This window comes from Lontra canadensis, unplaced genomic scaffold (genome assembly GCF_010015895.1).
Source record: "Lontra canadensis isolate GAN:19392208 unplaced genomic scaffold, GSC_riverotter_1.0 scaffold72, whole genome shotgun sequence".
Classification (NCBI taxonomy): domain Eukaryota; kingdom Metazoa; phylum Chordata; class Mammalia; order Carnivora; family Mustelidae; genus Lontra; species Lontra canadensis.
Window position 1 is genome coordinate 2,130,406 of NW_022631066.1, and position 12,512 is coordinate 2,142,917.

Below are 12,512 nucleotides of genomic sequence, written 5' to 3' on the forward strand. Positions count from 1 at the left end.
CAAGATTCACGCACGTACTGTTCTTTCCAGAATATCAGGTACCGTTGGCTGAAAGGCCAGTTTGCTTTCTCACGTGCGTCCTGTCCAGCCGCGTCCTTTCGGTTCCCCTAACCACGAGTTAGGCCCTGCCTGCAGCCGCGGTTTCAGAAACGCAGACTCTGGAGGACACATTTCTAAAGCGATTTATTAAGTCTCAAGAAATACATTTACGGTAGCTGTCCCATAAAGCTGACCTACTCCGGTGTGAAACAACGCTGGAGAGGCGATTTATTTGTGCGTAAAAGGCACCAGCTTTAACCGGAGAGAGACGCGTTAGGTTCAGCGCAAGTACATGGGGTGGCGGGGCGCTGGAGAGCATTATTCGAGCTTCGTCTACTGTGCTCTATACGCCACCGTCTCCAAAGGAGTGTTGCCCTAGAAACTTGTTTTAAATCTGCTGCTATATATCAACACCTCGTTTTAGCAGTCCTTGGCTGAATTACAGTTACACAGTTTGGCGCTTCTTTCAAATTTCCTCCCATCAGTTTGGCTAAAGAAAGGAATTTTTCTCCTTTAGAAATGAATTGGCTTAATTAGTAAGTAGATTAATGGCAATTGCTGGTGAGTTGGTTTCCAGCAGAGTTTCACCAGAGAGGGTTAATCGGAGTCAGGTCTGGAATCTTTCCCAGAACTGGCTGCCAGCCATTTCCACCAACCAATCAACCCTACGAGAAACGAGGGGAAATGAAATAGAACTTTATATTCTCTGTACTATTAGCCTGGACAGATATTCCTTGGAAGCAGCCTCCTCCTTGGGTGCATCACAGACGGTTTCATTTCAAAAATTTAACAGGAAACTTGAAGGGTTTCACCTTCCAGATATATCCTAGTACCAAAGCAGAATATCAAATGGCACAGGGAGTGTACTCCCCAGAAGGTGGAGAGCGCATTGGAAACGCCTGAGGCTCTTAGTCAGTTTCGGGTTTACATAAATTGCTAAAACCTCCCAAGTTCAATACTAATCTGTTATCCACCAGAAGCCCTTAAAAAGTTTAGTTGTATGTTTTGCAGTCTTTTCACTTATTTTTTTTCCATAGCGATAAAAAATGCATTCATAGTTTAACTTGCAGCTGCATTAGTCTTGCAAAAAAAAAAAATCCCTGCTGAGAAATGCATATAATAGGAAAAACAGATCGGCTGGACAGCAGTGTAATTAATGCCAGAAAGGGCTGAGGCCGGTTTCATAGTTTGTCTTTTGAGGATATCAAGACGAGACCTGGTGAAAAATGACGCATGCTTTAGCATTTCAGAAAGCTGGCAACTGGCAACGCTTTTCCTTTTTTCTTTGACTTTCTGCCTCGGAACAAAGAGGTCGGCAGAACTAGCTAGGTTGTAATGAGTTCTATGTCCCTAGCACATTAAGTGCATCATGGAAACATATTGTATCGAAATAGTTTGGAGGAGAATACCGGGGATGAAAGAGAATGGGTGCTTTGATCAGCTCCCTGGGGTCCTGAGTGCGCACAGACTGACTTGCAAGAAGTTATTCAGCTCCAGCTAGACACACTTACAACACCATTCAAAGAAATTTGCATATCTGTAATTTATCACATTGGTCGAGAACATTTTTGCAAGGTAAATAAAAGTTGGCTGAATAAAAAAAATCAATCATCGCAGATATAGAAGAAACTGTGAAGCCAGTGTTTCCATTAAAAACATAAATAAATATGTCCATAAAACATGACGATTTAGTGGCCGACTTTATTTTAAAGCATCCTTAGAGCAACAGGTTGTGGGCTGACAAAGACCAGAGTGGCCACATGGTTATTGCGCTTCTACTTTAGGGAAGGGTATTTGCAGCTTCCCACTAGAATAAAGGCAGAAAGCTGAATGAGATGCGTGTGGCTCTAACCAGCCCGCGACATGCAGAGAAAAATTAGTATACACTTGGAGGAGATGTGAAAGATGGCTTAATCTCTTTGGCGTCTGCAAGAGCTAAGGTTAAATCTCATTTCTTCTCCTCTTGATTTCATTGCCAAGCCCTGATTGCTGAATTCAGAAGCTCAAGAGGATGAAACGTCCCCACCCTGGTCAATAGGAAAACTTGCTTTCGAATGCCCCATGAGAACAAGTGAAAATTTAACAGGCAGGCATTGTTCTGAGTTTTTAAACAACCCAGTTAAACAGCAAACAAGAATCTTCAACTTGACCTTGGAAAAGGCTGGTGTGCCAGTAGATCATCTATCAAACAACTCTGGATGACAATGATATATTTCTAAGTATTGTCAGATGAAAAGATTGATAAATTTGCCGCTGCAAAGAGAGAACTTTGGAAACTGGCAACAGGCAGCTCAGAGGGCTACCTCCACCGCCTTCCTCCTCTGTCCTGGCCACCCCAGCCCACCCCTCTACCCTCGGCCTCGGAGCCAGCTCAGTAGAAGAGGGCCAGTAAATCAGCACTGTAATATTTCTTAAGGGGCACAGAAAAGCTGTGAACAGTACCACTCATATTAAACGCAATATTTCTTTGCTTTCGTGGGGAACAAAAGTCATAGCAAGACGTCTTTATGGCTAATTCAGTCAAAGGCACATCTTGGATCCCCCCGCAGAAAGGTCAGTGTCGTTGTGTTTGGTCCACCGAGGGGGTGTTTTCACACTGAAAACTGAGCCAGCTGTCCCTGTCATACCCTCGCCATTGGGGAGCGCGCACTAGCCATGGTTATTAGGCACATTCTACACCTGCAAAATATACCGATTTCCAAGACTTTTCAAGACACCCCCCACCCCCGTTCTCATGCCCCCTCCTCTTTCGTCTACTAAACTTTGACAACACAATTCAAGTCCTGGATGAAAGCGTTGCAAGCAAGGGGAAAGCTGGGGAGGGGGCAGCTCAGCCAGCCTCTCCGGGTGACTATTGAGCAGCCATCGAAGAAATGAGGCGTCAAGTATGTTTTCAAAAGTATGCAAAAACTTCCAAATAAGTGCTTAAAGACATCCCACGTTGGCTATTGCCAGAATGATGATTTTTAAACCCGAATACTTAATTTTATGCACCAGAACTGGGTGTGAGGCTAGAGCCAAGTGGCCCTCATTTAGAAGTGGCTCTTAAAAATTTCATCTGTGTTTAGCATGTCAGGACATAAAATTTTTCTGAGTTGCCCCGATGGAAGTCCCCATGTCTTTTTGAAAATCCAAATGTCAACAAACTGCTGTCATCCATTTCCCAAGGCTTGCCCAACTGGATTTCATAAGAAAACTCCTTCCAGAAACATCTCCCAGCTAGCCTTATCACCAGAATCCAATTTCAAAGGCTTTCACTCCGAAGCTGGTTACCTAGCTGTTTGAGGGACGCTGGGCGGTCCAAACAAGAAAGGAGCCAAAGGGGCTTCTGTGCGATCACTGCAAAGATGTCGTAAAACTAGGAATAATTTTTAAAAAAAATCACTTCCAGGGTGAGACTGCTCCCAGTGCCAGTTCGTCTGAGGCAGTGGTGCAAAAGTAACCAGCTTTCTCTAGGAGCACTTGAAGGTGGGGGTGGGAGACTGAAGATTTCTATCTGGCTGCAAGGTTTGGGGGTGGGGGGGTTGGTGAGGAGAAGAGAGGCTTTAATTAGCCGGCGGTGAGTCTCTAATCCCGATCTTTGTCTAGTCCTTCCTCCCAAATTACCAAGAGCTACGTAAGAAGTCCCCAGTGTGGGCCGAAGGCGGGCGTGCCCAGGACGCCGTGGGTTCCCGGGACATTGGCCGAGGTGAAACACACTGCAGGCCACTGCACGTGGGGAGGGTTTGCCTCTCACTAGCAGGGAACCTGAGCTCTCTCCTGGCGCCTGGGGGCCTCCCTACGGCCCGCCACCATCAAGCAGAACGCGGGCGCCTTTCCAAAGCAAAGTCGGCGCAACAGGTTATTTGGAACAGGTGCCGAAGCCCCAGGGAGAGGGTTGGCGTGAAGCTGCGGAGATCGGCCAAGGGCCAAGACCCCCCCCGCGAGAGGCAGGTTTAGGTCCCCAGGGGCCCCAAAGTAGGGGCGGGCTAGAAACCCGCGTCCCCGCCACTGTAGCTACGAGCGCCGGCGCCTCCGCCCAGACGCGAAACCGGCTCGCCACCGCCTGCGCCCCGGGCCGTGGGGCCCTCTGCAGGCGGCCGCCCTCGGGCTTCCCGCCCAGCCAGGGGGCGTAGTTACCCCGGGCCTCCCCAAAGAAGCCTTGCGTCCTATCTCCTGCCCTCCTTCAGGCCGTTCGCCCCCCTCTCTGCTCGCTGCTTCCTGGAGCCCCTCTTGGAGACTTCCATGCGCAAAGATAGCCGAACTGCGGAGAGCCCGGCGCCGGGCAGCCACTTCCAGCCTCGAGGGAAGACGGACGGCACCCGAGCCCCGACTGCCCAGGGAGCAGGGGCTAGACGGGCCTCCGGGGACACTCGTCCGACTCCACCCCGGCTCTCCGGAACCCTGGGAACTCCGAGCAGCGGGCGGGGCGCATGCGCGCCTCCGGCCAGGGTCCCTCCCCAGCCCGCCGAGTTTGGGGAAAGTTTGGCGAGGTTTGCCTGGCCAGCGGCGGACGTCCCAAAGGCCGGGCTGCCCTGGGGAGGCAGCCAGGAGCACCTCGGAGTTCGGCGAGCCGGCTCGGCGGGGGCCCGAGGGCTGAAAGGCGGCAGAAGGTGGGGAGAAGGAGGCCTTTTGTGTGTGGCACAGGAGAGTCACTTGCGCACAAACGCGGCAGCGCGCTCCGCCGCCGCCTCAGCCTCCTCGGCTGCACCTCCGCCTCCGGGGCGCTTCATTACAGCCGAGCCCTTCCCCCGCCTCCCCCCGGCCCCTGCCTTTGTTCGGCTTGAAAGTAATGCTGTGAATTAAAAGAAATGACAATATTTTCTATCTGCTTGAAAGTCCAAGAGAAGAGCCCTTGAGCTTGGCAAAAATCAGGCAAATCATTCATCATGCCACCCCGCACCTGTGGTCTTGGCATTGAAAACCCTCCAGACCTATTCCTATTAAACTTAATTATTCCCCCAAAGCACACAATGGTTGAAATGGAGCAGGTTGGAGTCTGTTTATTGGTGGTAAATGTTTTTCTGAAGATCTTCTGAATCTCATTGTTAGCTCGTTGTTTGAGGCTGCCCTCTTTCTTTCAGACTAGAGTAGCCTTGGACTTTTCAATTTTCAATCGTAACATCTGCTTAATCGTACGGATCAAAATATGGAGACACAAAACATATGTAATGGTTGATTTGTTAAATCCTGGTAATGAGTTATTAACAAGGGAAAACAATAGGCCAGGATGGTGAGAGCCTTATGGTAACAGAGTCACTTTATGTAAGGCCTGACGTTTCCCTTCTTGATAAATGGAACTAAGGTCTGAGCGCCAGGTGATAGCAAGAAAATCAATGTCTTTAGGGGCCAGCCCAGAGACTTTTTTCTATGTGAAAAATTAGGAGACATAAAATTTAATTGGCTGATCAGGAGGGGGGGAAACAGTGGTCTTAAGTTTAATTGCCAGTAGGCTTAGCAAGGGAGACAAAACAAGATTTGGGCCTGTTTGTTTGCTGCACCCCAGCCTCAAGTCCAAGTGTATCATTGAAAATGTGTTTTATTATAACACATGCCATGCTTTACAGTTCCCATATTGTGTAAAGACAATAGTTAATGGTACATTAAAGACAGGCAAACCATGCCAACACGTCTTGGAGACATTGTAAGGGCCTCTCTCTTTGCTTGTTTTAGGCAGCTGCAGCCCAGGACCCAGAAGCACAAAAAGAACAAGTTTGAAATACCAGGTGCATCCTAGAAAACCACGACAGGGATTGATATGTTATAGCCCAGGACATGAACCTAGCAATAAAGATATCATTTCGATTGTCTGCGGCTTCCACGGCCTGTAAAGCCGGGAGGCCCTGAGCAGCCTGCTTGCTGGCAGCCCCGTCTCACTCCCTGGGTTTCCCCATCTCCCTGGGCCAAATCTGAACACCTGTTGGCCAGACCCCACATCCCGTCGTGGGAATCGCTTCCTACCAGTGGTTCCAGATCTCAAAAACGCAATTGGTTGTGGAATTATTTAGGACCATTCCCACAGGCTGCAGGAGGCTTTGGAATGGCAGTGGGAGGGAGGGCGAGGGCTCTTCCCAGAGAGGTTCGCCAGAGTGCTCAACTGGTGTTTGTTCTACCTCGCAGCTGGTACTCGGTGCCACCGCAAAGGCCCATTAATGGAAATGGGATGAGTTTATGGATTTAAGAGGCTTCACACCCTTTCTGTGGAGGGGCGTTAATCCCGGTTACTGGCAGATGAGCAGTCCTGGGAATCACCCACAGCCGATTTCACAGGAGTTCCCACCAGGCTCTTTGTGCGCTCTGCTCCCACCCCGGGATAGGAGACTTGCTATCTTTCCCACCTACTTCTTCTGTCTTAAAGGACCTTCTGTTTCCAGAATTCGACTTTTTATGAGGGCTTTTCATTAAGCTACAGTGTCTCCTCCACAAGGAAGGAAGAAGCTCCACAAGGGGGCTCCATCCCAGAGGCCACCCGGCTCAGGATGGGGAAGTGGCTCCCCTCTCCTCCACTGGTCTCCCTAGACCTCCCCTCAGAAGCCACCCTGCCCCACCTCATGTCAGAACTAAGAATTTTCTGATGAGAAATGGAAGGGGAGAAGTATGATGCCTCAGGCTTCCGGCCTCTGAAAAGAGAAAGCCATCTTTTCATGATGTGTAATAACTTTTAAGGCAATGAGAACTCTGACCTAATGCCCACTGGAAATGTAGGGGAGAAAGAGGGATGAGCAGGAAGGGACTTTTACTGAGGACGGCCCCTGGCACTCTGAGGCCACCGAGGCCTAGTGGCCGTGCAATCTAGAAGACCAGCAGGATGGACTGGCATTGAATATATAAATTTGGTGGGAGGGGGCAAGGTGCTGGGGGAAGGGAGGGCACCTCACCCAAATTCTCTTCTCAGAAGACTTCAGCCAACCCTCTCCAGTACTCCCTCCTCCCAAGGCAGTCCCTCGCACTGGAGTCTAGACCACTGGGCAAAGACTTAGCCAGCTCGCCAGTAGAGATCCAAAAATGTACCAGGTTCTGGGTTTGTAGCCTCTTTATTATGCTAAATGGACCAAGGCAGCCAGTGAGGACTTGAACCTCTTTCCCCTGGTGGTCTCAGGCTGGGATTCAACCTGGGGCTGGTGGGTGTTCAGAAGATCAAGGCCCAGCAAAGTGTCTGCATAGCCATCCAGGAGTCTGGCTTATTCAATTATTTTCATACAGAACTTTCTCTTTTTCTTTTCTTTCTTCCTTTTTTTTTTTTTTTAAGTTGGAAGAAACGTGTGGACTTAGGCCGGCTGGATACTGTCACTCAGACTGCCCCCACACTGATCTTTCCAGTGCCAGGCTGTATTTCCTGGCTAGAGCTGCCCCAGGCCAGAGGCTCTCCAGTCTGGCCCTGCCACAAGGAGAACCACTCCGGCACCAAGCGCAGCTCGGGCCTCTCTGAGGCCAAAGGAGACTCTGAAATGATACGTTTGTTCAGCTTTTAAGGCTGCAGTTTTTTTTTTTTTTTAAGAATTGCTACACTAGAATGAATGGATTATGAGTAAATAAAAAGAAGCTGTCAGTCTCTTTGAAGGTTGTGTTTAAAGGGACTTGCCAAGTCAGGACAGAAGAGTGACAAGATAGAGACCCTGGTGTTTTACACGCTCAGCCCGGCTCTTCCGCTTCATCTGCACCGCACTAAAGGATGTGTTGAGTCATTGAATCACCAAAAAAAAAAAAAAAAAAAAAAGTGGCACGCAAAATAAAAGGTGCCACATCACAATGATTGTAGTGTTTTAACTGCAGAGTGCCCCATTACCCAACCCAGTTGAAACGCGGGTCTACACGGGCGAAGAATACGGTACAATACTTACATAAGTTATAATTAAGTTGAAGTCTGCCTAACATTTGACTTTCTAATGAGTGTAATGAGATTACATGCCTGATAGAAGCATTTGTGCCAAAGCAACTTTCATGTTTAATGGGGCTCTATTACAGGACAAAATCGAATTATTTTCTCTCCTTCCCAAATTCTGTCTCCAGTGTGAAATCTCCATCTTTCAGGGGGGAGGGCCGGGAGAAGCTGCGAAGGCTGAAAGGGGTGAGAGTGTCCATGGCCAAGGGCCGCCTGGGAGCTTCTCGACCCAGAATCTCCGCGTGTTTGGCCAGTCCGCGCTTCGGGGTCGGGCTCGCGGCCTCGCTTTAATTGCACTTGGACGAGGTCCATGGCACCCGCGGCGCGCCAGGAACCCCTCGGTGGGTCTGAAACTAGGTTAAAGCAATTAGCATGCTGCCGACATATTGTCCTGCGGCAGGGCCGTGGGTACCGGGGGAGATTCGCGACTGTACCTTGGCTAACCAAACCGCTGCCGCGGGGCGACGAACCGGCCTCTTGCCTTGGCCCGGCCTGCGCGGCGCGGGGGCCGTGACTCCGCTAGAAGGGGCGCGCTGCCAGCGCGCGCGGGGCCCCGGGGCCACAGTCGGGCAGCTTCGTAGGACACCAGCGGCAGCCCGGGTTTCCATGGCTTCCCGGGGGAGCGCCTCCGGCCGCGCCCTCGCGCCTCTCCCCTTCGCTAGGGGGCGGCCCTGCTCCCTCCTCGCGAGACTCGCCTTCTTCCCAGGCTGCTTGCCAAGGAAGACGAGATTCTGTTGTAGACAAAACGAAGTCAATTTAAAAAATAACTTCGTTGCACAAGTGGCGAAACAGCGGCGGGGCTCCTTGCCTTACCGAGAGGACCCTGGCTTTTGTTGGGAGGCATCCGAAGGGTCTCCCGGCCTCAGCACAGTCCTCTACCCCATCTCCTTTGAGAGGACTACTCTGAGACCCGCATACCTGATGCTGAAACTAGCAGAAGGGATGGGCCATAAGGCAAGCTCAAGAGCAGCTCTTTCTCTCCAACCCGTCCGTGGAAGCACGATGACCACCCCCCTTCCCTTGGCCAGCCCGGAAACTCTTCCTACTGCAACCAACTCACCTCAAACACTATGCTTAGAGAGGGTAGGGGTGACCTTGGATAAGTCAAATATTCGTCTCTGAGCCCAAGCTTTCCCTCTGAAAAATGGGAATAATAAATACACCATGACTTATTTGCCTCTATAGGGTGTTTGGAGGACAGGATAAAAATACAGGCCAAAGTTACTATTTAGGGCAGGGAATGGAGATGAAGGGCGCTCTTCGAGACGTGGGGCCTAACCCCCTAACCCACCCATTTTCACTAGATCTTAGCCAAAAGGCAGAGAAGCCGTACCCACCCACTTTCAGATAAATAAAATTAAAATGTGGTTTCTTACTAGATAGCTACATTTTGCACGTCTGGTTCAGTTATCTTTTACAGACTAAGTTAATTCTTCTATTAAAAAAAACAGCTATCCCCATCATGTATTAAGCAAAAAACTTTTAGAAAAAGGTGTAAATAGCATTTATTAACATCGCTTAGAAATAAACCATATCTGGCAATAAATTAGCATGACGTTTTCTGGCCAGAGTTCTTCCAACAACGCAGAGTTCTGCCAAAGGTGCCGGGGGGAATCATAGGCTATTGCATACTTTTTAGAAAATCAGGATAAATTATATAAATTATATACTTAAAAAGAGATCGTCTATTTCATTAACTCGACAGGATAATAAATAGATAAATAACAAACAGTTGATTGCCATTAGAAAAATGTGATTCTTAAATTACATTATAGATATTTACATGTACAATATGCACAGAGACATAATCAGATCCTCGGGAGGGTCTGGGACTTCTCAGGACACAAACTCAAAGGGCGGTTCGTTTTCTATGTTGTTGAAGGAAGATTTGCTGTTGAGTTTTCTGGGGTCCTCTGGGGTCCACACTTTAGCTGTTCGGATAATATTTTGTTCTTTGAGTTGCTTTTCATCAGTCCATGAGAGGGAGTGTCCTGCAAGGGGAGGGAGGCCATAATCCGGGTCGCTAGGGGAGGGAGACCCTGAGGAGGTGATAAGAGAAAACAGACCGTGAACGTCCAACTCGATTCCCAGCGGTGTCCTCTGGTCCTTTAGGATCCTCCCCCTCCCCGGGCGCCTCGACAGAACAGACGTCTTAAGTGACATTAGAACGAACCCTCTTCCTCCACCCCCCAGCCCCCCAGCGCCCCCTCCCCGATCCCTCTTCCTCCACCCCCCAGCCCCCCAGCGCCCCCTCCCCGGAATCCCGGGAGCTGCAAGTCGGTCGGGGACCCACGCCCTCCCAGCCGCGGTCAAGGGGCGGAAACAACCTGCGAAACGCCAACGCGTGTTCAAGGTCGCCAGTGCCCACGGACAGTCTATCCGTCCGTCAGTAGGCACCCAGCCCCTCCTGGACCTTCCCGTGCCCGTCCCCGTCTCCCTGAGCTGGACTGCGGACGCACTTACGGGTGCCCCGATGGCAGATGATGACCTTCTGGGCCTGGCTGCCCGGGCTGTCCCCGCCCAGGCGCCCCCCGCCGCCCGGGCCCCCGCCGCCGCCCGCGCCGCCGCCGCGCAGTGGTAGGTCGGCCTGCACGAGCTCGCTGAGGAAGTTGATGTAGCCGATGGCCAGGCGCAGCGTGTCCACCTTGGAGAGGCGCTTCTCGTAGGGTAGCGTGGGGATGTGCGAGCGAAGCCCTTCGAAGGCGTCGTTGATGGACTGCATGCGCCGCCGCTCGCGCACGTTGGCCGCCTGCCGCAGCTGCTGCAGCTCCGCCTCGGAGCGCACCCGCCGCCGCCGCCGCGCCGCCGCCGCCCCGCTCAGGCCGCGCAGCCGGGCCCCGGGGGACAGCACGGCCGCCCCTGCGCACGGGTAGGCCAGGCACGAGGGCGGGGAGCCGGGCGAGTAGGGGAAGCCGCCGGGGGGCGCCCCTGCCTCGCAGCAGTAGCCGCCGCCGCCGCCGTCCTCCGGCTCGCCCGGGCCCCCCGAGGGCGGCGGGGCGAGCGCGTGCGGGGCCGCGGGAGGCGCGGGCTGCAGCAGCAGGCACGCCCCGTCGCGGTAGCAGTACTCGTGCAGCTGGTGGCTGAGGAACTCCACCTCGGCCTGCTCGTCCGCCAGCAGCTCATCGCCGTCCTCCAGAGGGTCCCGAGAGGACTGGTCGGTGAAGAAGTCCTCCTCGTCAAAGTAAGGAGACGGGAAGGCGTCCAGGCCCCCGGGGAAGTGCTCTAGCAGCACCGCGTCCATGCTCCGCGCCGCCGCGGGCCTGAGGGGCCCAGGGGCCTCCGGGGGGTGTCTGGAAGTTGGACGGCGCGGTTCTTGCTCGCACGGAGGCCCTCTCCCTCCCGGGGCGGGGGTGTGGCGGTGAGCGAGAGGCAGGGAAGCCTGGCCGCCCGCTTCGCGCCCCGGGCCTCCCTGGAGTGTTTGCGGCCGCTGGACTCTGGCCGGCGCCCGCGCTGCGCCGGGGAGGGCTATGGCCGACCTGCTGGAGCTGTGGGCCGGCACGCGAGGATTCTTATAACTACATCCACAGGCGCGTGCCAGGGACCCGCGGCGCCAGCCAATCACGGAGTGCGGGGTGCCGGCGGGGAGGGGGCCGGGAGGCGCCGTCGGCGGCGCGGGGGCCGGGGAGGCTCTCCTCCCAGTGGGAGCTCCTGGGGCGAGGAGGAGGCGGGGCCCGCGCGGCCCGGGGCCCCTCGCGTCCCTTCGCGTCCGCTCTTCTGACGAGTACCTGCGGGGTGCGGGGCTCCGGGGGCACCTGCGGCCCTCCGCGCCCGCCCCCTGTCCCCGCGCGCGGCGCAGAGCCCGGCCCTCTCGCCGGGCGGCTGGGGCGCGGCGCGGGGCGTCTTCGCGCGGCCGCACAATGTCCCGGTGGGGGCGCGTCGCCGGCGCAGGCTGCGGAGAGGATTGCGAGCGGAGTCCGCTCCTCCTCGGGCGCAGACCCGGCCGGCAGTCTGGGCAGTCGGGTGGGCGCCTTCGCCAACCCCAGATCCCGGCGCGCGCCGGCCTCCCGCCCGAGTTCCGCCGTCTTCTCTCCTCGCGGTACCTTTCTAGGCCTCCTGTAGAGTTTCTTTCTAGGCCTCCTGTAGAGTTGGCGCGCAGTGCGCCGGTGGGGTTGGGAGCCGACGCCGTACGTGCCAGGCGTTCCAGACCCTTGGCGGAGGCTCGGGACGCGCGAGCCACCGGCCTGCCTCGCCTCCCCGCCTTGACCCCGCCCGGAGAAAGAAGCGGGGACACAGAGGGGCTGCCTCGGAGAGCGGCTCGGTGGGGCACGTTTCTTCGGAGAGCAAATCGAGACCCTAGGGGTTCGGAGCAATAAAACCTGATACAAAAGAAGTCAAATGAACCGTCTGCTCTGAAGCAGTGCGGAGGGAAGGCAAGGAAGTTACAGCGCGGAGTGTGAACCCTTTCAAAGTCCCAGTCCCTCACCTTTCTGACTGGCCACCGGGATTGTCCATGAATGATTTTTTTCTTTCTTGACCTTAAAACACACACACACACACACACACACACACACACACACCCCTACACAAACACAAACGTATGTGCTCGGCCCCTGACACGCTTTATCACAGCCTGCAATGCAACGCGAGTTCTTCGTCTTAAGAGTAACAAAGA

The 12,512-nt window shown here is 53.7% G+C and overlaps 1 protein-coding gene across 1 annotated transcript; it reads right to left on the reverse strand.

Annotated features, from left to right (window-relative positions):
* Positions 1-9,422: 9,422 nt before the first annotated feature.
* PTF1A (pancreas associated transcription factor 1a) lies at positions 9,423-11,150 on the reverse strand. Its single transcript, XM_032880823.1, has 2 exons — positions 10,364-11,150; positions 9,423-9,939 (listed from the first exon to the last, which is right to left on the reverse strand). The coding sequence occupies exons 1-2, from the start codon at positions 11,139-11,141 to the stop codon at positions 9,737-9,739; spliced, it is 981 nt and encodes a 326-aa protein (XP_032736714.1). The 5' UTR covers positions 11,142-11,150; the 3' UTR covers positions 9,423-9,736.
* Between the last annotated feature and the right edge of the window lie 1,362 nt (positions 11,151-12,512).

What these genes read in the sequence shown, in the direction of transcription:
- PTF1A (XM_032880823.1), bottom strand. Translation starts at nt 11,141, where the DNA reads ATGGACGCGGTGCTGCTAGAGCACTTCCCCGGGGGCCTGGACGCCTTC. An exon ending in CATCTGCCATCGGGGCACCC is followed by an intron (nt 9,940 to 10,363) that starts GTAAGTGCGTCC and finishes TCACCTCCTCAG; the next exon opens with GGTCTCCCTCCCCTAGCGAC.